This window comes from Engystomops pustulosus, chromosome 9 (assembly GCF_040894005.1).
Source record: "Engystomops pustulosus chromosome 9, aEngPut4.maternal, whole genome shotgun sequence".
NCBI classification, from domain to species: Eukaryota; Metazoa; Chordata; class Amphibia; order Anura; family Leptodactylidae; genus Engystomops; species Engystomops pustulosus.
Window position 1 is genome coordinate 103,352,021 of NC_092419.1, and position 25,862 is coordinate 103,377,882.

A 25,862-nucleotide genomic window follows, 5' to 3' on the forward strand; every position below is an offset into this window, starting at 1 on the left:
ACATTGCAGCCTTACCTGGTCTCCATCCCGAGCGCTGCGCCTCATTGAACTTCTCTCCTCCTGCAGCAGCCTCATACCTTGCCCCTTTGATCAATACCCGCTCAGTGTGGCTATTTTACCATTGGGCAGCTGAAGCCTCTCCCTGCCATCCCTGGTCCTGTCCTATAGGTGAAGCTCACTTACCTTTTCTGTAGCCTACAGCCCATGGAATTGGGTGTAATGAGATGGCTTGGAGCAGAGCTTCTTGTCATCCTGTGAGGCTGTAATCCATCTGGGATGTGTGAGTGAGGGGGAGGAGGGCTGGGTGCCATGTGTGATAACAGAGAGTGGGGAGTGATGGAGAGGAAGCAGCGGGGGTCCATGTTGCCCTGTATGAGGAGTGCCAGATGGGTGTGAAGGAGGCGAGGTATGCTCTGCCCCTCGCCATCTCCACCCACCACGCTCGCTCATACTTTCCCCACTTGCACCTGCTGCTCCACACTCCCAGTTTTCATGACATTCTCGAGGTGTACAGCCCACGATCCTCCTGATGGGTGCCCCACACTGTCACACCTCTACAAGGGGAGTCACATCAATACTTTCCCAATACTTCCCCTGTTCCATAATAACTTTGTATCTTTACATGTAGCAGATTGTTGCAGAAAACAGAATGTCTCCCCCCTTCATTATCCGTGTATAACACACGGTGACATTGTATCCTCCACATTCCCTGACTATAGGGAGCACAGGGACAGCACTGATGGGAGGTCAGAGGGGTTCGTGCACTATGTCACCAGTAAATCCTATAAATCCGCAATGAACCTGTGGATATTCGGAAGTTACATCCAAATTGTGACATGCACATTCCTAGTCAATGAAAGGGTTAAATCTACGGCATAGCTGCAATGGAATGAAAGCCTTGATACCCCTACAACCTGTGCACAGATTCTCACAGCTGTTACCTTAATAGGGGGACTAGCAGCAGCACTGTGAGGTGTGAATGGGGCCTTAGAGGGACCATGCTTGTTCTCCCCACCCTGCCCCCTCCTGTTGTGCTCCGGGAAGACAAACAGCCCCTACTCTGTATTTCTCTCTCCTTACTTTGTCTGAATTAGGACTTGACAAGAGGGAATTTATAAAAGTGCAATCTACCTGCAGAACGTAAATGAGCAGGAGCGGAGTAAGGCAAATCCTCCACACAGGGATCTCTCCAGGGAGCGCGGCTCATCCAGGGGCAGGAAGCTGCACAGCCAGGCGCTACATGATAACTTCTTATATTACATGTATAATGGTATGTACAGCCGGTATAACCTGGGGATCTCCTGTATATAATGATATATGTACAGCCGGTATAACCTGGGGATCCCCTGTATATAATGATATATGTACAGCTGGTATAACCTGGGGATCTCCTGTATATAATTATATATGTACAGCCGGTATAACTTGGGGATCTCCTGTATATAGTGATATATGTACAGCCGCTATAACCTGGGGATCTCCTGTATATAATGATATATGTACAGCCGGTATAACCTGGTGATCTCCTGTATATAATGATATATGTACAGCCGGTATAACCTGGGGATCTCCTGTATATAATGATATATGTACAGCCGGTATAACCTGGGGATCTCCTGTATATAATGATATATTTATAGCCGGTATAACCTGGGGATCTCCTGTATATAATGATATATGTACAGCCGGTATAACCTGGGGATCCCCTGTATATAATGATATATGTACAGCTGGTATAACCTGGGGATCTCCTGTATATAATTATATATGTACAGCTGGTATAACCTGGGGATCTCCTGTATATAGTGATATATGTACAGCTGGTATAACCTGGGGATCTCCTGTATATAATGATATATGTACAGCCGGTATAACCTGGGGATCTCCTGTATATAATGATATATGTACAGCCGGTATAACCTGGAGATCTCCTGTATATAATGATATATGTACAGCTGGTATAACCTGGGGATCCCCTGTATATAATGATATATGTACAGCCGCTATAACCTGGGGATCTCCTGTATATAATGATATATGTATAGCCGGTATAACCTGGGGATCCCCTGTATATAATGATATATGTACAGCCGGTATAACCTGGGGATCTCCTGTATATAATGATATATGTACAGCCGGTATAACCTGGGGATCTCCTGTATATAATGATATATGTACAGCTGGTATAACCTGGGGATCTCCTGTATATAATGATATATGTACAGCCGGTATAACCTGGGGATCTCCTGTATATAGTGATATATGTACAGCCGGTATAACCTGGGGATCTCCTGTATATAATGATATATGTACAGCCGGTATAACCTGGGGATCTCCTGTATATAATGATATATGTACAGCCGGTATAACCTGGGGATCCCCTGTATATAATGATATATGTACAGCCGGTATAACCTGGGGATCTCCTGTATATAATGATATATGTACAGCCGGTATAACCTGGGGATCTCCTGTATATAATGATATATGTACAGCCGGTATAACCTGGGGATCCCCTGTATATAATGATATATGTACAGCCGGTATAACCTGGGGATCTCCTGTATATAATGATATATGTACAGCCGGTATAACCTGGGGATCTCCTGTATATAATGATATATGTACAGCCGGTATAACCTGGGGATCTCCTGTATATAATGATATATGTACAGCCGGTATAACCTGGGGATCTCCTGTATATAATGATATATGTACAGCTGGTATAACCTGGGGATCTCCTGTATACAATGATATATGTACAGCCGGTATAACCTGGGGATCTCCTGTATATAATGATATATGTACAGCCGGTATAACCTGGAGATCTCCTGTATATAATGATATATGTACAGCTGGTATAACCTGGGGATCTCCTGTATATAATGATATATGTACAGCCGGTATAACCTGGGGATCTCCTGTATATAATGATATATGTACAGCTGGTATAACCTGGGTATCTCCTGTATATAATGATATATGTACAGCCGGTATAACCTGGGGATCCCCTGTATATAATGATGTATGTACAGCCGGTATAACCTGGAGATCTCCTGTATATAATGATATATGTACAGCTGGTATAACCTGGGGATCTCCTGTATATAATGATATATGTACAACTGGTATAACCTGGGGATCTCCTGTATATAATGATATATGTACAGCCGGTATAACCTGGGGATCTCCTGTATATAATGATACATGTACAGCCGGTATAACCTGGGGATCTCCTGTATATAATGATATATGTACAGCCGGTATAACCTGGGGATCTCCTGTATATAATGATATATGTACAGCCGGTATAACCTGGAGATCTCCTGTATATAATGATATATGTACAGCTGGTATAACCTGGGGATCTCCTGTACATAATGATATATGTACAGCCGGTATAACCTGGGGATCTCCTGTATATAATGATATATGTACAGCCGGTATAACCTGGAGATCTCCTGTATATAATGATATATGTACAGCCGCTATAACCTGGGGATCTCCTGTATATAATGATATATGTACAGCCGGTATAACCTGGGGATCTCCTGTATATAATGATATATGTACAGCTGTTATAACCTGGGGATCTCCTGTATATAATGATATATGTACAGCCGGTATAACCTGGGGATCTCCTGTATATAATGATATATGTACAGCCGGTATAACCTGGGGATCTCCTGTATATAATGATATATGTACAGCTGGTATAACCTGGGGATCTCCTGTATATAATGATATATGTACAGCCGGTATAACCTGGGGATCTCCTGTATATAATGATATATGTACAGCCGGTATAACCTGGAGATCTCCTGTATATAATGATATATGTACAGCCGGTATAACCTGGGGATCTCCTGTATATAATGATATATGTACAGCCGGTATAACCTGGGGATCTCCTGTATATAATGATATATGTACAGCCGGTATAACCTGGGGATCTCCAGTATATAATGATATATGTACCGCTGGTATAACCTGGGGATCTCCTGTATATAATGATATATGTACAGCCGGTATAACCTGGGGATCTCCTGTATATAATGATATATGTACAGCCGGTATAACCTGGGGATCTCCTGTATATAATGATATATGTACAGCCGGTATAACCTGGGGATCTCCTGTATATAATGATATATGTACAGCCGGTATAACCTGGAGATCTCCTGTATATAATGATATATGTACAGCCGGTATAACAAGGGGATCTCCTGTATATAATGATATATGTACAGCCGGTATAACCTGGGGATCTCCTGTATATAATGATATATGTACAGCCGGTATAACCTGGGGATCCCCTGTATATAATGATATATGTACAGCCGGTATAACCTGGGGATCTCCTGTATTTAATGATATATGTACAGCCGGTATAACCTGGGGATCTCCTGTATACAATGATATATGTACAGCCGGTATAACCTGGGGATCTCCTGTATATAATGATATATGTACAGCCGGTATAACCTGGAGATCTCCTGTATATAATGATATATGTACAGCTGGTATAACCTGGGGATCTCCTGTATATAATGATATATGTACAGCCGGTATAACCTGGGGATCTCCTGTATATAATGATATATGTACAGCCGGTATAACCTGGGGATCTCCTGTATATAATGATATATGTACAGCCGGTATAACCTGGGGATCTCCTGTATATAATGATATATGTACAGCCGGTATAACCTGGGGATCTCCTGTATATAATGATATATGTACAGCTGGTATAACCTGGGGATCTCCTGTATATAATGATATATGTACAGCCGGTATAACCTGGGGATCTCCTGTATATAATGATATATGTACAGCCGCTATAACCTGGGGATCTCCTGTATATAATGATATATGTACAGCCGCTATAACCTGGGGATCTCCTGTATATAATGATATATGTACAGCCGCTATAACCTGGGGATCTCCTGTATATAATGATATATGTACAGCTGCTATAACCTGGGGATCTCCTGTATATAATGATATATGTACAGTCGGTATAACCTGGGGATCTCCTGTATATAATGATATATGTACAGCTGGTATAACCTGGGATCTCCTGTATATAATGATATATGTACAGCTGGTATAACCTGGGGATCTCCTGTATATAGTGATATATGTACAGCCGGTATAACCTGGGGATCTCCTGTATATAATGATATATGTACAGCCGGTATAACCTGGGGATCTCCTGTATATAGTGATATATGTACAGCCGGTATAACCTGGGGATCTCCTGTATATAATGATATATGTACAGCCGGTATAACCTGGGGATCTCCTGTATATAATGATATATGTACAGCCGGTATAACCTGGGGATCTCCTGTATATAATGATATATGTACAGCCGGTATAACCTGGGGATCTCCTGTATATAATGATATATGTACAGCCGGTATAACCTGGGGATCTCCTGTATATAATGATATATGTACAGCCGGTATAACCTGGGGATCTCCTGTATATAATGATATATGTACAGCCGCTATAACCTGGGGATCTCCTGTATATAATGATATATGTACAGCCGCTATAACCTGGGGATCTCCTGTATATAATGATATATGTACAGCCGCTATAACCTGGGGATCTCCTGTATATAATGATATATGTACAGCTGCTATAACCTGGGGATCTCCTGTATATAATGATATATGTACAGTCGGTATAACCTGGGGATCTCCTGTATATAATGATATATGTACAGCTGGTATAACCTGGGATCTCCTGTATATAATGATATATGTACAGCTGGTATAACCTGGGGATCTCCTGTATATAGTGATATATGTACAGCCGGTATAACCTGGGGATCTCCTGTATATAATGATATATGTACAGCCGGTATAACCTGGGGATCTCCTGTATATAATGATATATGTACAGCCGGTATAACCTGGGGATCTCCTGTATATAATGATATATGTACAGCCGGTATAACCTGGGGATCTCCTGTATATAATGATATATGTACAGCCGGTATAACCTGGGGATCTCCTGTATATAATGATATATGTACAGCCGGTATAACCTGGGGATCTCCTGTATATAATGATATATGTACAGCCGGTATAACCTGGGGATCTCCTGTATATAATGATATATGTACAGCCGGTATAACCTGGGGATCTCCTGTATATAATGATATATGTACAGCCGGTATAACCTGGGGATCTCCAGTATATAATGATATATGTACCGCCGGTATAACCTGGGGATCTCCTGTATATAATGATATATGTACAGCCGGTATAACCTGGGGATCTCCTGTATATAATGATATATGTACAGCCGGTATAACCTGGGGATCTCCTGTATATAATAATATATGTACAGCCGGTATAACCTGGGGATCTCCTGTATATAATGATATATGTACAGCCGGTATAACCTGGAGATCTCCTGTATATAATGATATATGTACAGCCGGTATAACAAGGGGATCTCCTGTATATAATGATATATGTACAGCCGGTATAACCTGGGGATCTCCTGTATATAATGATATATGTACAGCCGGTATAACCTGGGGATCCCCTGTATATAATGATATATGTACAGCCGGTATAACCTGGGGATCTCCTGTATTTAATGATATATGTACAGCCGGTATAACCTGGGGATCTCCTGTATACAATGATATATGTACAGCCGGTATAACCTGGGGATCTCCTGTATATAATGATATATGTACAGCCGGTATAACCTGGAGATCTCCTGTATATAATGATATATGTACAGCTGGTATAACCTGGGGATCTCCTGTATATAATGATATATGTACAGCCGGTATAACCTGGGGATCTCCTGTATATAATGATATATGTACAGCCGGTATAACCTGGGGATCTCCTGTATATAATGATATATGTACAGCCGGTATAACCTGGGGATCTCCTGTATATAATGATATATGTACAGCCGGTATAACCTGGGGATCTCCTGTATATAATGATATATGTACAGCTGGTATAACCTGGGGATCTCCTGTATATAATGATATATGTACAGCCGGTATAACCTGGGGATCTCCTGTATATAATGATATATGTACAGCCGCTATAACCTGGGGATCTCCTGTATATAATGATATATGTACAGCCGCTATAACCTGGGGATCTCCTGTATATAATGATATATGTACAGCCGCTATAACCTGGGGATCTCCTGTATATAATGATATATGTACAGCTGCTATAACCTGGGGATCTCCTGTATATAATGATATATGTACAGTCGGTATAACCTGGGGATCTCCTGTATATAATGATATATGTACAGCTGGTATAACCTGGGATCTCCTGTATATAATGATATATGTACAGCTGGTATAACCTGGGGATCTCCTGTATATAGTGATATATGTACAGCCGGTATAACCTGGGGATCTCCTGTATATAATGATATATGTACAGCCGGTATAACCTGGGGATCTCCTGTATATAATGATATATGTACAGCCGGTATAACCTGGGGATCTCCTGTATATAATGATATATGTACAGCCGGTATAACCTGGGGATCTCCTGTATATAATGATATATGTACAGCCGGTATAACCTGGGGATCTCCTGTATATAATGATATATGTACAGCCGGTATAACCTGGGGATCTCCTGTATATAATGATATATGTACAGCTGGTATAACCTGGGGATCTCCTGTATATAATGATATATGTACAGCCGGTATAACCTGGGGATCTCCTGTATATAATGATATATGTACAGCCGCTATAACCTGGGGATCTCCTGTATATAATGATATATGTACAGCCGCTATAACCTGGGGATCTCCTGTATATAATGATATATGTACAGCCGCTATAACCTGGGGATCTCCTGTATATAATGATATATGTACAGCTGCTATAACCTGGGGATCTCCTGTATATAATGATATATGTACAGTCGGTATAACCTGGGGATCTCCTGTATATAATGATATATGTACAGCTGGTATAACCTGGGATCTCCTGTATATAATGATATATGTACAGCTGGTATAACCTGGGGATCTCCTGTATATAGTGATATATGTACAGCCGGTATAACCTGGGGATCTCCTGTATATAATGATATATGTACAGCCGGTATAACCTGGGGATCTCCTGTATATAATGATATATGTACAGCCGGTATAACCTGGGGATCTCCTGTATATAATGATATATGTACAGCCGGTATAACCTGGGGATCTCCTGTATATAATGATATATGTACAGCCGGTATAACCTGGGGATCTCCTGTATATAATGATATATGTACAGCCGGTATAACCTGGGGATCTCCTGTATATAATGATATATGTACAGCCGGTATAACCTGGGGATCTCCTGTATATAATGATATATGTACAGCCGGTATAACCTGGAGATCTCCTGTATATAATGATATATGTACAGCCGGTATAACCTGGGGATCTCCTGTATATAATGATATCTGTACAGCTGGTATAAGTTGTACATCCTGTATGCAGTGATATAGAGAATGCTGGTATAACCTGGGTATCAATAACAGAGGTCTGTCCTGTCAGATGAGCACATTTTTGGGTAATTTCCCCCACAGTAAAGCGATGGAGGAGAGATTGTACCGCAGTAGAGAAACATGTCAAACCTCCCATGAAAGGCATTTCCTTGTTTGCACTTTGGATTGTGTTAATTGGATGTTTGAGATGTGAGAAATACTTGTGTGCCATGAGCTGATTTGGAATTGAGGATTCTTAATGAAAGACGGTGCAATTATGTGCAGCCGGCAGTGAGATGACGGCAGACACAGCGCAGCGCCGCAGTGTCCTCACCCTGTGGTTTCCGTGGCCTATTACATCAAGTTAGTGAATGAGGCGTAGAAGCAAAGCTGTGGACTGGCTGTGCTATAACCGCTCGCTCGCCATCGCGTGCTCTCAGGAGATCGTGTTGTGGCTGCCCATCTGATGCTGTGCTGAGGCATCATGGGATTTATAACAGACGACATATAGAGAAATCTGACATTCAAGATGAGGATGCATCACATTGTGTGCTTTTATTATTTAATATAATATGTAAATTGTGCTCCTTGTAGGGGAAGCTTATTATTATTATTATTACCACAGTAGTGAATGGGTTAAGTCTTGCTGTCAGGTTGGTGCCTCATTCGCACCTTGTCCTGCGTGGGATGGGTGTTTGTTGGGTGACGTGGTACATCTAGAAGTATTCCTAGTCTGTCACCACAGTCCTGCCGCGTCTCTCTTAGTGTTTTTTTCTCTCCTTTTATTTTAGGGCATTTCCAGATACAAGTCTTCTCTCTGTGACATGGATTTCTTTTTTACCAGTTTCATCCATGAAGGAAGCAGAGATACGAGGCTAAATGTTAAAGGGAAACAGGTCCTACCCCGCTAAACTATCTGCCCCCTCCACTAGGGTATGAAATGGCCTTTCTAGAATTCCCTCTTTTATGTGAAATTTAACCCGTTTCCTAATATAAAAAAATCTCCTCCAAAGTCAGGAAAATATGACTCGTCTCACCTCATTTTTACAAGTGTAGCAGGGGAAGTGCCACTTCTGAAGCCTCTATCTTATGTTCTATAGCAACTACAAACATGCTGCTGGTGTCATATTAAAGATCTGCATATCATCTTTCAGATCACATCAGGTTCGTAGCTTTGTGAACTGGAGACACAGGCGGCTAAAGACACAGATGGAAATGCACGCGGCAGAAAGAGGCAGTTGGAAAATAGGTGTGAACTGTATCTTTATTCATGCTATAGAACAGAAGATAGGGGCTTCTAAAGTGACCCTCCCCTGCAGCCACTAAACTTGACTCCTCTCATGTGAAAATGAGGGGAGAAGAGTCATATTTGCCTGATTTTGGTGTGTGTGTGTGTTTATTTTTTATATTTCTTAACCTACAGCTTTCAAACAGGTCGATTTAGGACCCTAAATCACTGGTCCATACAGACCTCTATTCAGTTTAGGGTCACAAATCGACCTGGCAGGACCTCCTTAGGAACAGTAAAATAATACCCTGTATGTGGGCTGTCCTATATCAGAGGACACAAAATGTAAATGCTGCTTACAATGCGTATGTGTAATGTGCCAAATAACAGCATTACGTGTTCATTATAACCTTACAATATCCTGCATGTCTACGCTCTTACCATTCGCCTGTCCCTGGATCGGTTATATGTGATGCGGTAAACCTGTAACAGATCAGAAGGGGAGATTCACTCTTTCAGTACAGAACAATATACTATGTAACTTCAAGCCTAAATCTCTGAAACCATGGTAACCATTGTAGTAGGAGAACACTATGTTTATATCCTACATTTGACCTACTTGGGAAAGTCAGAGAAGATTGTGAGCTGATGTGTGCTGGAGTTTTGGAGAATGTTCCCACAAACTAAATAACTTGGAGTTAACTGTACTATGTGCAGTTTGCCTTGGGGGCGCCAAATTTAGGATTTTTGGTTCTTCATGAATTTGGCGCTCCCTGCCTGCCCACCATCTTGTTTCCGATCTTCACTTCCCAGAACGACATTGGGTGACGGCAATGGGTTGCCATGACCGTCTCAGGTCTTTGTCAGACCTGAGGCTGTTTGGTTTCTGCAGTTTCGTCACAATGAGTCAGTGGCATCTCTACTAAGGTTCATGAAGCAGTTTTCTGTTCTTCTCAGTGGCATCTGCTTGCACAAGCATTTAAGAAGTGTCTGGTGCACGTGACACACTTTTAGTGAAGTTTGCACTTAGTAAATGTGCCCCACTGGGTAAAAGTGCCATATATGGTAGGAACGATCAGACCCTCTAGGGTTAATGTACTAGAGGTTATAAAAATTAGAAGAAAAAAAAAGTTTAAAAAATAATAAAATTCACACCGCTTTCCCTAGAACTGATAGAAAACATAATAAAGATTAAAAATCACGAACATGTTCGGGAACGCTGCGTCTCCAAATGGCAATTTATCAAAATTTTTAAAAAAAAGGTTATTCCCGGCGTTGAACCCCATAGTGGAAAATAGCGTCCAAATGTCTGAAACGCGACTTTTACACCATTTTACATCATCTGAAAAGTATAATAAAAAGTGATCAAAATGTTGCACAGTCCTCAAAATAGTGGCAATAAAAAAAAACATCGGCTCATTTTGCAAAAAAAATGACACCTCCCCCAGCTCCGTACACTGAAGTATGAAAAAGTTATTAGCGCCAGAAGATGGCAAAAAAAATTTCTCCATTTTCGTACACATTCGTTTAATTTTTGAAAATGTATTAAAACCTGTAAAAAATTTGGTATCACCGCGATCGTACCGTAGGATAAAGCAGAGGTAAAAGTCACGGGCAAAGTCGTAAAAACTGAGCCCACAAAAAACTGCGTTTTTTTGGCCAATTTCACAATATTTGGAATTTTCCCAGCACACGACATGGAATAATAAATAACATCGCTAAGAAGTGCAATTTGATACAAAGAAAATAGGCCCTTACACAGCTCTGTACACGGAAAAATGAAAAGGTTAGGGTATTTTGAAGGTACTCTTGTACTGTGACATCACTGTGTGTATTACCCCTGTACTGTGACATCACTGTGTGTATTATCCCTGTACTGTGACATCACTGTGTGTATTATCCCTGTACTGTGACATCACTGTGTGTACTATCCCTGTACTGTGACATCACTGTGTGTATTATCCCTGTACTGTGACATAACTGTGTGTATTATACCTGTACTGTGACATCACTGTGTGTATTACCCCTGTACTGTGACATCACTGTGTGTATTATCCCTGTACTGTGACATCACTGTGTGTATTATCCCTGTACTGTGACATAACTGTGTGTATTATACCTGTACTGTGACATCACTGTGTGTATTATACCTGTACTGTGACATCACTGTGTGTATTATCCCTGTACTGTGACATCACAGTGTGTATTATCCTTGTACTGTGACATCGCTGTGTGTAGTATCCCTGTACTGTGACATCACTGTGTGTATTATCCCTGTACTGTGACATCACTGTGTGTATTATCCCTGTGCTGTGACATCACTGTGTGTATTATCCCTGTACTGTGACATCACTGTGTGTATTATACCTGTACTGTGACATCGCTCTGTGTAGTATCCCTGTACTGTGACATCACTGTGTGTATTATCCTTGTGCTGTGACATCACTGTGTGTATTATCTCTGTACTGTGACATCACTGTGTGTATGATCCCTGTACTGTGACATCACTGTGTGTATTATCCCCTGTACTGTGACATCACTGTGTGTACTATCCCTGTACTGTGACATCACTGTGTGTACTATTCCTGTACTGTGACATCACTGTGTATTATCCCTGTACTGTGACATCACTGTGTGTATTATCCCTGTATTGTGACATCACTGTGTGTAGTATCCCTGTACTGTGACATCACTGTGTGTATTATACCTGTACTGTGACATCACTGTGTGTATTATACCTGTACTGTGACATCACTGTGTGTATGATCCCTGTACTGTGACATCACTGTGTGTATTATCCCTGTATTGTGACATCACTGTGTGTATTATCCCTGTACTGTGACATCACTGTGTGTATTATCCCTGTACTGTGACATCACTGTGTGTAGTATCCCTGTACTGTGACATCACTGTGTGTAGTATCCCTGTACGGTGACATCACTGTGTATTATCTCTGTACTGTGACATCGCTGTGTGTAGTATCCCTGTACTGTGACATCACTGTGTGTACTATCCCTGTACTGTGACATCACTGTGTGTATTATCCCTGTACTGTGACATCACTGTGTGTATTATCTCTGTACTGTGACATCACTGTGTGTATTATCCCTGTACTGTGACATCACTGTGTGTATTATCCCTGTACTGTGACATCACCATGTGTATTATCTCTGTACTGTGACATCACTGTGTGTATTATCCCTGTACTGTGACATCACTGTGTGTAGTATCCCTGTACTGTGACATCACTGTGTGTACTATCCCTGTACTGTGACATCACTGTGTGTATTATCCCTGTACTGTGACATCACTGTGTATATTATCCCTGTACTGTGACATCACTGTGTGTAGTATCCCTGTACTGTGACATCACTGTGTGTAGTATCCCTGTACTGTGACATCACTGTGTGTAGTATCCCTGTATACACGGAGCTGTAGCAATGAAGCATAGAAGCCTCTGTCTGCGCTTGTCTATTATAAGCTGGCGTCATTGTATCTTGTGCAGTGATCTGTGGGCGATACAACAGAGGACGCGATGTGACGCTGTTGCCCCTCCCCTCTCACTGTCAGGACTTTGTTTTTCCCTGTGACGCACTTCATGTGGGAGTTTCTCGGCGGTCACATGACTCTCGTTCTCCCGTCTTGTCGCCAGGCAACCCGTAGAAGCGTCGCGGCCGTCCTCCCTGGGCCTGCTGTAGTCGGGCGGATGGAGCAGTACAGTTTGCTCGGTCGGATCGGAGAAGGGGCTCATGGCATCGTGTTCAAAGCCAAACACATCGAGGTGACGGGGTAGTCACATGATTTGTATGACGGGGTGCCCTTCTCTGTCTATGTGTCACGTGACGGGGCTGCTCCTAATATATACATTTACTACACAGAACAATGGCAAAGCCTAAGAGTACAACAGCCGCCAGCATTACTACATGACAGATGTCATACATGTGACTGAGGGGGGCCAGAGCCCGAGGCCGCACTACTGAGGGGGGGCCAGAGCCTGAGGCCGCACTACTGAGGAGGAACCAGAGCCCGGGCTCCCAGAGCCCGAGGCCGCACTACTGAGGGGGGGCCAGAGCCCGAGGCCGCACTACTGAGGGGGGGCCAGAGCCCGAGGCCGCACTACTGAGGGGGGGCCAGAGCCCGAGGCCGCACTACTGAGGGGGGGCCAGAGCCCGAGGCCGCACTACTGAGGGGGGGCCAGAGCCCGAGGCCGCACTACTGAGGGGGAACCAGAGCCCGGGCTCCCAGAGCCTGAGGCCGCACTACTGAGGGGGGGCCAGAGCCCGAGGCCGCACTACTGAGGGGGGGCCAGAGCCCGAGGCCGCACTACTGAGGGGGGGCCAGAGCCCGAGGCCGCACTACTGAGGGGGCGCCAGAGCCCGAGGCCGCACTACTGAGGGGGCGCCAGAGCCCGGGCTCCCAGAGCCTGAGGCCGCACTACTGAGGGGGGGCCAGAGCCCGAGGCCGCACTACTGAGGGGGGGCCAGAGCCCGAGGCCGCACTACTGAGGGGGGGCCAGAGCCCGGGCTCCCAGAGCCTGAGGCCGCACTACTGAGGGGGGGCCAGAGCCCGAGGCCGCACTACTGAGGGGGAACCAGAGCCCGGGCTCCCAGAGCCTGAGGCCGCACTACTGAGGGGGGGCCAGAGCCCGAGGCCGCACTACTGAGGGGAGGCCAGAGCCCGAGGCCGCACTACTGAGGGGGGGCCAGAGCCCGAGGCCACACTACTGAGGGGGGGCCAGAGCCCGAGGGCACGCTACTGAGGGGGGGCAGAACCTGAGGCCTCAGCACTGAGGGGGGGGGGCAGAGCCTGAGGCTGCACTACTGAGGGGGGGGGGGCAGAGCCCGAGGCCGCAGTACTGAGGGGGGGCCAGAGCCGAGGCCGCAGTACTGAGGGGGGGCCAGAACCCGAGGCCGCACTACTGAGGGGGGGGGCCAGAGCCCGAGGCCGTACTGCTGAGGGGGGAACCAGAGCCAGAGGCCGCACTACTGAGGGGGGACCAGAGCCCGAGGCCGCACTACTGAGGGGAGAACTAGAGCCCGAGGCCGCACTACTGAGGGGGGGCCAGTGCCCGAGGCTGCACTACTGAGGGGGGGCCAGAGCCCGAGGGCACGCTACTGAGGGGGGGGGGGGGGCAGAACCTGAGGCCTCAGCACTGAGGGGGGGGGGGGCAGAACCTAAGGCCTCAGCACTGAGGGGGGGGGGCAGAACCTGAGGCCTCAGCACTGAGGGGGGGGGGGCAGAACCTGAGGCCTCAGCACTGAGGGGGGGGGGGGCAGAGCCTGAGGCTGCACTACTGAGGGGGGGGGGGGGGGCAGAGCCCGAGGCCGCAGTACTGAGGAAGCCTAGCGGCGAAACACGTGTCGGGGTCTGTGGCGTGTGCATCATCTTTGTGGTATGGTATTCCCTCATCCCACTGTAGGATTTTCATTTGGCTGTGCGAGTATGGTTATTTTACCTTTATCTCCTTACCTAGCCATATAACTTTTCCTAACAGGGACTGTTTATACCTACCCTTTTAGGTCCTTTTGGGGATGGTGTTCCTCTTGTTTGGCCTTTGTTACCTTCGTACAGCCACTTTTATCTGTTTTTAGTGGTTCATCCATTTTTTGCCTGTAAATTGTATTCAATGTAACTAATAAAATTTCGTATTGGTGATATACTACTATTGTGTCTATTATATCCTTGTAACTCTGTCCAATCTTTTGGTATTAGTACTGAGGGGGGGCCAGAGCCGAGGCCGCAGTACTGAGGGGGGGCCAGAACCCGAGGCCGCACTACTGAGGGGGGGGGCCAGAGCCCGAGGCCGTACTGCTGAGGGGGGAACCAGAGCCCGAGGCCGCACTACTGAGGGGAGAACTAGAGCCCGAGGCCGCACTACTGAGGGGGGGCCAGTGCCCGAGGCCGCACTACTGAGGGGGGGCCAGAGCCCGAGGGCACGCTACTGAGGGGGGGGGGGCAGAACCTGAGGCCTCAGCACTGAGGGGGGGGGGGGGGCAGAGCCTGAGGCTGCACTACTGAGGGGTGGGGGGCAGAGCCCGAGGCCGCAGTACTGAGGGGGGGGTGCAGAGCCCGAGGCCGCACTACTGAGGGGCGCCCAAGGCCCATGGCTTCACCTGCTGAGGGGCGCCCAGGGCCCGAGGCTGCACTACTGAGATCCAAATCGCTATGTATTATTTTCTAGTACAGGAGGGATCAGGTTTGTTGTAGTACCCTGTACCTGCCAGTATGAGGCACTGGTGCTCCTTGTATAGGGCCTGGCACTCTAGTGCTGGGATATTGTCTATGTGGGTGCTGTGGCCTCCTTACATCTCCTATTCTCTGCTCCTCACAGACCGGGGAGGCCGTAGCACTGAAGAAAGTAGCTCTGCGGAAACTAGAGGAAGGCATCCCCAACCAGGCGCTGAGGGAGATCAAGGCCCTGCGCGAGATCGAAGACAATCCATATGTGAGTCACCTAGTGATAATATGGAGAGTCACCAGCTCTGTGTATTAGTAACATACACCTCCCCCACTGATCACCTATATCATGTTATTCTCTCATATACATTATAAGCCCTAGAATCCAGTACATAATAATTCTCTCCTCCTCTTCTGCCCCCCACCGTTCTGCCCCCTCCCTCCTCTTCTGCCTGTCAGATGTATCATAGTGATTACACTGCTTGATACAACTGGTATATGAGGTGTTAATAGCTGCAGTGAACTTGTGACTTTTTGAGTTAGTTTTACAAAAAAGATATGGCCTCACTGAGCCCCATTGGTCAAGAAAGAACACTTGTGTGTGTAAAAACTCTAAAAGTATAATATGAACACCTCACAGGACTGGAGATTAAAAATCTACAACCACCGGGACCTGGAGAGATCAGGTCAATTCATATAAGGATATATGTCCGTGGCCTGAGTGGTACAGTATGTACTATGGTGTTTTACTTTACACGGTGTCAGCCAAATTCACACTGCCGTGAGCCCGCCGCACCGTAGTACGGCGGGCACACGGCAGCGCGGGGAGAGGAGGAGGAGGTGAGCGCAGCTCACCCCCGCCCCTCTCCATAGAAACTAATGGCGCACGGCGCCGTAGTACGGGGAAAGATAGGACATGTGTGCTGCACCGTACCGCTCCCGTACAGGGCCGTGAGCCCATAGGAGTGTATGGGGGACGTATATCGGCCGTATATACGTCGGACGTATATACGTCCCACATACTGTAGTGTGAATGCAGCTAGGGTGCATTCCCCATGCGGGCATACCGCCCCTGTGCTGGAGAGGTGGTGACCCCTCCACAATAAACAGTGGCGCGTCCCCACAACCGGCATGCTCTATCTTTTCCTGGTGTACAGCGCAAAACGGTGCCACACGTGTGTGGCCATTGGTGTCCATGCGGTCGCATGTACGTCCCCCCAGTCGGACGACTGAATGAACCTTTATCTTGAAACAAGATATAGAGAGGAAAATATCACCAGATCACATACAGATACTAAGTCATTCTCCTAAGAAACTAGGTGTCAGTTTTAGTCACTATTAGTCAAATGTATCCTGTGAGAATGATACAATGTTACTCTCAATAATGACAATAGTAAATAACGTTATAATTGTATCAGTAAGGAGGTTGGAACCAACACCAATTATACTTTTGTAAACGCTACAGTCCCCCGACCTCAGGGGTGCCGGGGCTAAGTATGAGGGAATCCTGTTCCGTACTTCTAAATACGTCAAATACGTGGGACATCACCTCCTAATATTGGTCTAATATGCTGATCAGTTTTGTACGATATTGGAATGACATGTCCCCTCCCAATATTGACCACACAGTTGACCTTGATCCATATACACATAAGGTGACTGAAGTAGCACGCGCAGACGCAGAGTTTCTTTGAAGGCATGCACAATAGTATATACGTACGTCTAGGAATCAAACAGGCTGCGCAGTCGCAGAAAGAAAACGGATCTACGATGAAAAATACATACACCAAGCGCATGCGCAGGGATCTCGGCGTAAGCGCAGTACACCCTCCCCAGTACGGGTATATTACTAACAGCCTGCGCAGCCGCGATGACATTGGCAAACAAAAATGTAAGTTTACCCGCATGCATACGCTCATTTGATTGATTAGTAAATCGGCCAATGGGAGGCTCTTATGAACGCACATTCCATCAATCGGACATAGAGAAGTATTGTATTGGTTACTAAAGGGAACCTGACATTATCACTGACGTCCCACATGAAGGCTATATTTAGAGGTAAGGAACAGGATTCCCTCACACTTAGCCCTGCCACGGATGAGGACGCCACGGATATGGCGAAACATGTCGGGGGGCTTTAGTGTTTTGTTAGTTTCCATTTAGCGATCATAGAACCTAAATGATAGAGACACAGATAAGATAAGATAGTGGCAGAAAAAATCTGAGTGTGTATGTATGAGTGGAAAAACTCTTCTAACGTGGCACAGCGGAGATATAAAGTGAGTGTCTATATTCCAACCTCCTTACTATCAACATTATTGAGAGAGAGTAACATTGTATCATTCTCACAAGATACAATTGACTAATGGTGATTTAAAACTGACACCTAGTTTCTTAGGAGAATGACTTAGTATCTGTATGTGATCTGGTGATATTTTCCTCTCTAGATCTTGTTTCAAGATAAGGCTGACACCATAGTACATACTGTACCACTCAGGCCACGGACATATATCCTTATACGAATTGAGCTGATCACTCCAGGTCCTGGTGGTTGTAGATTTTTAGTCTCCAGTCCTGTGTAGTGTTATTCACATTATAAGTTTTTACACACACACAATTGTTCTTTCTTGGAGCTCCGTGAGGCCATATCTAGGCCTTTTTTGTAAATTTACCCAGAAATAAATGTGGACCCAGTCAAAACATATCCACACTTCTGTTTTTGAGCAAGTCGCACTTAGTCAAATTCCTATGAAAACGGATTTGTGCGAAAATTTGCTCATTTTTAAAAAGTTTTCTTTGATTTGTAAAGCGCTATGGAATTTGATGGCGCAATATAAATAATAATAATTATTATGATCTTCTATCACAACTGGATTGCCTTGATAAATCTGGCGAAAGGAGGAAGAATTGATAGAGATATAGTTTTGCAAAAGTCACAAATATTGGACAAAACGGGCAATGCAACAATTCTGTAACTTTCATACATCAGAAAACTGGTGCGACTACCATGACACCTTCCTGTCTGTATCCTCACCCACTTTCTGTACTTGTAGGTAGTAAAGCTAAGGGAGGTGTTCCCTCATGGCACAGGATTTGTTCTGGTCTTTGAGTACATGCTCTCTGACCTCTCTGAAGTCATCAGGAACTCCGACCAACCCCTCACCGAAGCCCAGGTCAAAGGTTACATGATGATGCTGCTGAAAGGAGTCAAGTTCTGTCATGAAAACTCTATCATGCATCGGGTCTGTGATTCCTCACACATTGCCTGTGCACCGTTCACACGCCGCCCTCTCCCCGCCCCCTGCGCACCGCTCACACGCCACCCTCTTCCCACCCCCTGCACACTGCTCACACGGCGCCATCTCTCCCCGCCCCCTGCGCACCGCTCACACACTGCCCCCTGCGCACCGCTCACACGCCGCCCTCTTCCCACCCCCTGTGCACGGCTCGCATGGCGCCATCTCTCCCTGACCCCTGCGCACCGCTCGCACACTGCAGTCTCCCCGGCCCCCTGCTCACACGCCGCCCCCTGCGCACCGCTCACACACCACCCTCTCCCCGCCCCCTGCACACGGCTCACATGGCGCCTTCTCTCCCTGACCCCTGCGCACCGCTCACACACTGCCCTCTCCCCGGCCCCCTGCTCACACGCCGCCCCCTGCGCACCGCTCACACACCACCCTCTCCCCGCCCCCTGCGCACGGCTCACATGGCGCCTTCTGTCCCCGACCCCTGCGCACCGCTCACACACCGCCCTCTCCCCGGACCCCTGCTCACACGCGGCCCCCTGTGCACCGCTCACACGCCGCCCTCTCCCTGTCCCCTGCGCACCGTTCACACACCGCCCTCTCCACGCCCCTGCGCACCGCGCACACACCGCCCTCTCCACGCCCCCTGCGCACCGCGCACACACCGCCCTCTCCACGCCCCCTGCGCACCGCGCACACACCGCCCTCTCCACGCCCCCTGCGAACCGCGCACACACCACCCTCTACACGCCCCCTGCGCACCGCGCACACACCGCCCTCTCCACGCCCCCTGCGCACTGCGCACACACCGCCCTCTCCTGCCCGAGCTCCGCTCACACATCATCCCTGTTTCATTTATCAGGATCTCAAGCCAGCAAATCTTCTCATCAGCTCCACCGGGCTCCTAAAGCTAGCAGATTTCGGCTTAGCTCGAGTCTTTTCTAATGACAGAGGACGTCTATACAGTCACCAAGTAGCTACTAGGTCAGTTATTGGTACTTAGTGAACCACATTTACTAAAAACAGTGCAAAAAAAACGTGTCCACTTTTTTTTGGTGCAGGTTTAACATAGGGCTTGTGACACACTTCTGTCTTACTTTGCATGATAAATGTGGCACACGGTCCGACTGCGCACCAGAACGCCCATTTCAGTTCAGAAATTTGCATGAAGAATAGTGCAGTGTGCGCCAAAAATTAGTCTGACACTTTTTAAATACCTGTGCAAGCAGTTTGCACTGAAAAGAACACGCAAAGTCAGACAGAAAACTGTCTGGCCCAAATATGGGCCTGTATGCTTCAGCTGGTGCCAGTTATCTGGTTATGCTATATTGGAGGCCTAGACACTTCAGTCATCTGACACTGCCCTCTAAATGAGTTATTTCATATATATAGGCCTCTTCCTGACACCAATGTTTTGTGATTTGTAGATGGTACCGAGCCCCTGAGCTGCTGTATGGAGCCCGCAAGTATGATGAGGGAGTGGATCTATGGTGAGTTTCTTCTGCCTCCTCCTGCCACCAGCAGTATACATTTAGTAACTCTGCTCTTATCTCTAGGGCTGTGGGCTGCATTTTTGGGGAACTTCTTAATGGTTCTCCTCTATTCCCTGGAGAAAATGACATTGAGCAGCTGTGCTGTGTCCTGCGCACACTGGGGACCCCTAACGCAAAGACATGGCCGGTAAGTGGTTTATTGGGTGTTAGTCTTTGGCTTAAAACTGAAGGGGTCTTTTCTGGACCCATTAGTGTTCAATGGGTTGTCTGGTTTCATAAAATGTTATACTTCTAGCTCTAAGTGGTAAGAAAATAATAAAGTAGTAATGCATACCCCTCTCTGATTAGGACGATCTATATGGTCACATGGTGGCAACCAGTTAAAGCACATCAACCATTTACAAAAACAAACACCTAGAAATACTCACCTGTTCTTCGCTAGTCTTCATGGCAGGATCACTTGGAAAAGAAGCTTAAAATTAGCAGTTTGGCGCGCGGGGACAAGATGTCCAGCTCTCCAGACTGCTACTTATGCACCAAATTATGAAATATTGATCCCTGGAGGCAAAAGGATTTTTTAGAGTAGAAATTGAACAAAAAAGCACGCTCTCTCGCATGTGCGTAAAGACACATCAAAAAATTAGAACAATGCTCAACTCTCTTTTTTCAGGCATTATCATAATCTTTCTACATTAACCAAACTAAAGTTAATAACATTAGAACATGATATGAATACAGTGGATCTGTCTGAGTGATTCAGAGCTTTTGTATAACTTGTGTCTCATGCCTTGTGTCTGAGAGAAGATTTGTGCCTCCGTATGCCTATCCAATAATCTGCCATTGGATATACATTCAAGTTATCCAGCTTGTTTGTCCCGCATAGCCATTCTAAATCTGGGGGGAGAGTAGTTGGTGCTTGCCGTGTTGCACCATACACCCCATATTTGTTAAAATTTACCTGGTTTTTGTCTGTGCTTATAAATAATTTTTTCATATGGCAATATTTGGTTCACCTGCAACTTCCACATACTGAGTTATTGGGTATTAGGAGCTTACCACCTCAATACTATGCAATTCCGGGCCAGAAGTTTCTTGCAAGAATGTTATTTGGTAATGGGTCCAATCTTCAGGAATTGGGCCCAATAAACATATCTCAGGGGAGTTTGTTACATCTTTCCAAAATGCCTGAATTGGGGTTTAGCTCCAACTCCTATGCCAAAAGTCTGCACCCAGGTATGAATGACTTTTAATTGGAAAGTACACTTTCTTTTTTGGAATAAGAGAGTTGAGTATTGTTCTAGTTTTTTAACCTGCTAATTAATGGATTGAGAATTGTTTATGTTTAATGAATATTCTTTTGGTAAACGGATGTAACAACCAAATCCTATCGATTCTCTCTCACACTTCAGGAAATCACAGAACTTCCAGATTATAATAAGATTTCTTTTAAAGAACATCGTCCTCTCCCTCCTGAGCGCATCGTCCCGGATACTTCCCCTGAGGCCCTGCAGCTCCTTATGTCCTTCCTGGTGTATCCGTCCAACCAGAGGATTCGAGCTGCCGAGGTGAGTTCATGTAGTACAGGCTTTATTATATCATACATTCTATGCCAGCATTCCAATAGTTAAATGGGATCCAAACAGATAAAAGGCTTCAATTACTTCAACTACTTACTAGTGCCCAGTGCATGATTAAACAGTTGGATGGTTTTGGGGACAAAGGAGTTGTGAAATCCGGCAGTTCTGCCTTGTAATTGCCAGTAGCGATCGCTAATGTTGCTCTGTTGCAGCATTATGGTTGGCGACAATGGGCGATACTTGTTTGTAGCAATTGCCTCAAATTTACGTAGGCATCTATCTTGCCATACAATATCAAACAGACTAAGTGGCTCCCCAAATGTGCTTTGGGCTCTTTTTATAATTTCAGCAAGTTTACTTTTGTCCCTTCCATTCATGAAGGATTTGATCTTCCTGAGGAAGTACACACGCGGCCATGCTTTTCTGTACACCATGTCACTGTAGGCCGTCCACCCGAGTTTGTCAATCAGTAAACCTAGGTACTTGTAGGAGCGGACTTGTAGAATTGCCCATTCTTTGATGTGGATAGGTGCTCAAAAAAGTTGAACCCAAAAAGTTGAATCTTCATCTCATCAGAGCAGAGAATCTTATTCCTCATAGTCCGGGTCCTTCATGTGTTTCGCACACTGTATGCAGCTTTCATGTGTCTTGCACTGAGGAGAAGCTTCCAGACTCTGCCATAAAGCCCCGACTGCTGGAGGCTGCAGTGATAGGAGACTCCAATCTCCCTACTGCAGCTCTGGAGCTCAGACACAGGGATCTTAGGGTTCTTCTTTGCCTCTCACCAAGGCTCTTCTCCCATGATTGCTTAGTTTGGCTGGACAGCCAGGCCGAAGAAGAGTTGCGGTCGTCCCAAACTTCTTCTATTTAAGGATTATGGAGGCCACTGTGCTCTAGGGAACCTTGGCCTTGTTACCTTGTTACCGTGACCAGATCTGTCCTTTGCCAAAATTCTGTCTCTGAGCTCCTTGGGCAGTTTCTTGGACCTCCTGATTCTCATTTGCTGTGAGCTCTTATATAGATAGGTTTGTGCCTTTCCTAATCAAGTTCAATCAGTCAAATTAAACACAGCGGGACTGCAATGAAGGAGTAGAACCATCTCAAGGAGGATCAGAAGGAAATGGACGGCATGTTACGTATAAGTGTCACAGCAAAAGGGCTGAATACTTATGACCATGTGATATTTCAGTTTTTCTTGTTTTATAAATTGAATGGTTTAAAAGAAAACTAAGAAAATGAAATATTTTTTTTTTAACCATTTAAATAATAGCATAGTAATCGTTATACCTCCAGACCACAATTCCTACCCACATAAACCCTCAGTGAGAAAATGAGTGTAGTGTAGAGCCGCAAAATGTAAAACTAATGCCAGTCATTGCGGGTGTAAAAATCCACAGTCTGGGTCTGGGGGCAGGTATGGTGACATTGAAGCTTATTATCTTACTTACTTATGGGGTGTGATGTCCTGCTGTGCCCATAATTCATGCTCAGATCCTCTTACATTCTCTTCCAGGCTCTTCTCCATCCATATTTCTTCCGGGAGCCCCTTCCTGCCCATCATTCGGAGTTACCTATTCCCCAAAGGGGTGGAAGAAGGAACCGGCAACTTCAGAGGGAGTTTCATACAGAAGAACCTGTATCCGACAGTGTGCTAGACCCTGGACTGTTGAGTGATTACCTCCATGGACTCTGACTGCAGTTAGGCCTTATATGACTTTACCCTAGATGGTAGACTCTACTCTACACATGTAAAAGTGCCCCCAGCACAGCCAGGAGGATTCATGGAGACTTTGGCTAGGTTGGGGATTGGTAGTGGGCTCCTAGACCTGTAAAACATTGGGAGAGACCCCCATATTTGTTGTGAGGTCATGAGTCACTGTACTGTCACTCCACACATTGTACCGGACTGCATTTTATAGTAAAACCTTTTATTTCTTTTTATGTTGTGGTATTCTTTAAATATACTTGTCTTGATTCGCTCTCTTCTCCCTTTCCATGCAGTTGAGGGTTAGTGAGTGGGATGGGGCAGGGATGGGCGCAGCACAGTGGGTTATCTGGGTGCCAGAGATAAGGATTGCTAGTCAGTCACTCTAGGCTCAGGGGTGTGTGGGGAGCTTAATGTCTCAGCACTTTGTGTGACAGGGACACGGGATGTACAACAGCGCTTAACTCTTACACTGCCAGAGAGCTATGTGCTGAGTTCATAACTTGCCCATTAACCAATAGCAGACACATGTTTATATATGACTCTGCAGACTCCGCAGCTACTGAAGAGAGAAAGCGGCTGACACAGAGGCAACCAGACTCCCCAAAGTGCAGACAGAGACGCTTATTACCGCCCCTGCCTTGATCGCTGTATACAGGTTTCTCAATATGTCCTTAATAGTTATAGGGGAAATCTGCAATCATATAATGAAAGTATTGTAACATCTCCGCTACAGATTGGCCTTATGGGAAGGACACAATGTATATAAAAAGTGCTAAATAAATACAAATAAAGGATTATTAAACAAATAACAGAACCACCAGCCGAAACTTGACTGATAAAACTAGATTTAAAACAAATACTGTAATGGAAAGATTAACACAAGTTAAAAAGTTTGTCGGTAGGTCATGACTGCTACCTTCTGAAAACTGCTCCCCTCCTGACCATAGGTAGTATGTGGTATTGCAACTAAACTCCATGCATGTTTATAGAGCTGGGCTACAATACCGGCACAAACCATGCCAAAGCAGACATGTTTTGCAACCTGGGATAATCCCTTTAATGCATATCATATTTAGTGCATATCATACTTTCTGCTTTTAAGAATTTTTTTTTTAAAACCTATTTTTCACTTGCTTTCCCTATTTAAAGAGAGTCCTGATAGCTTGTAAATCTCTTAGGGCTCCATGGACAAGTCCATGCTGAGAACTGTGACTAGTTCACATGTGCTACATGCAGATTTTCTCTTGGATTTTGGAGAAAACAAAAAACCTTTATTTTAGTGCAGAAAAAATCTGCAGTGAGTACATAAGATTTTGCAAAAAGCAATGAGAAAACAACAAGAAAACAATGAGAAAGTAGGGAAAGGGGCACCACATGTGTGAGATCTGCCACAGACTATTTGGTATGGCTAATATTGGGGGAGAGTTTTGCAGTTGCTTTCAGATGGGTGCTATCAGCGCGGTTGCACGTCTGGAGGTGCTCACACAGGATCACATGGAGTGAAGAGATGTTCCTCCGTTGTAGTAATGGTGCCGGCCACTAGTATGGTCCAAAATAGATCCTCTTTATAGCGGTATTAAAATTGCCAGTAAAACATGTTTTGAACGCACACCAGCTTCACACGGTTCGACTGTAACGGAGGAAGAACCTGGTGCGTGTTTTACTGCCAATTTAAATGTTTTCATAGGGCAATAAAAGTTTGTATTTTGGATGATACCAGTGACCGGCGCCTTTACTACAACGGACCTCTGCATCACAATAGACTTGTAACACACTTGTGCTATACTCCAGCATCCTAGTGATGTATTAAACAAGGAGTCTCTTGCATGTTGTCTACTTGTACATTTGGCTTGTTTATGGCCATATTTTAATTTACATATAACTCCCCTATGTCTTTCCAAACTCACTAGAGATCATTTTGGCAGAACACGGTGGTGCT

General features: G+C 45.4%; 2 protein-coding genes across 6 annotated transcripts in view; one reads left to right on the plus strand and one right to left on the minus strand.

The window, feature by feature from the left end:
- Positions 1 to 23,782, minus strand: part of LOC140077693 (chemokine-like protein TAFA-1) — a 48,482-nt gene extending 24,700 nt beyond the window's left edge. Inside the window, exons 1-2 of one of the 4 annotated variants that reach the window (XM_072125065.1) lie at positions 23,664 to 23,782; positions 10,162 to 10,203 (exon numbers count right to left, since the gene is read on the minus strand). In XM_072125065.1, coding sequence (XP_071981166.1) covers positions 10,162 to 10,203; positions 23,664 to 23,776 — 155 coding nt within the window. In that variant the 5' untranslated portion in view covers positions 23,777 to 23,782. Of the gene's footprint in view, positions 1 to 15; positions 162 to 183; positions 421 to 10,161; positions 10,204 to 13,315; positions 13,336 to 23,663 lie in introns of those variants that run through there. The other 3 variants (XM_072125066.1, XM_072125064.1, XM_072125067.1) reach the window with 3 other exon arrangements.
- CDK20 (cyclin dependent kinase 20) lies at positions 1,132 to 24,156 on the plus strand. 2 transcript variants are annotated; one of them, XM_072125063.1, is made up of 8 exons: positions 1,132 to 1,270; positions 16,052 to 16,165; positions 18,951 to 19,139; positions 20,008 to 20,129; positions 20,573 to 20,635; positions 20,702 to 20,825; positions 22,048 to 22,203; positions 23,729 to 24,156. In XM_072125063.1, the coding sequence occupies exons 1-8, from the start codon at positions 1,145 to 1,147 to the stop codon at positions 23,906 to 23,908; spliced, it is 1,074 nt and encodes a 357-aa protein (XP_071981164.1). In that variant the 5' UTR covers positions 1,132 to 1,144; the 3' UTR covers positions 23,909 to 24,156. The 2 variants fall into 2 exon arrangements, with proteins under 2 accessions (XP_071981164.1, XP_071981163.1); XM_072125062.1 differs by lacking the exon at positions 1,132 to 1,270 and adding an exon at positions 13,321 to 13,501.
- The last annotated feature ends 1,706 nt before the right edge of the window (positions 24,157 to 25,862 follow it).

Excerpts from the sequence above, each read along its gene's own strand:
- CDK20 (XM_072125062.1), top strand. The coding sequence starts at position 13,343 with ATGACTCTCGTTCTCCCGTCTTGTCGCCAGGCAACCCGTAGAAGCGTC. Across the intron at positions 13,502-16,051 it reads TCAAAGCCAAACACATCGAG|ACCGGGGAGGCCGTAGCACT; the intron begins GTGACGGGGTAG and ends TGCTCCTCACAG. Across the intron at positions 22,204-23,728 it reads AGAGGATTCGAGCTGCCGAG|GCTCTTCTCCATCCATATTT; the intron begins GTGAGTTCATGT and ends ATTCTCTTCCAG.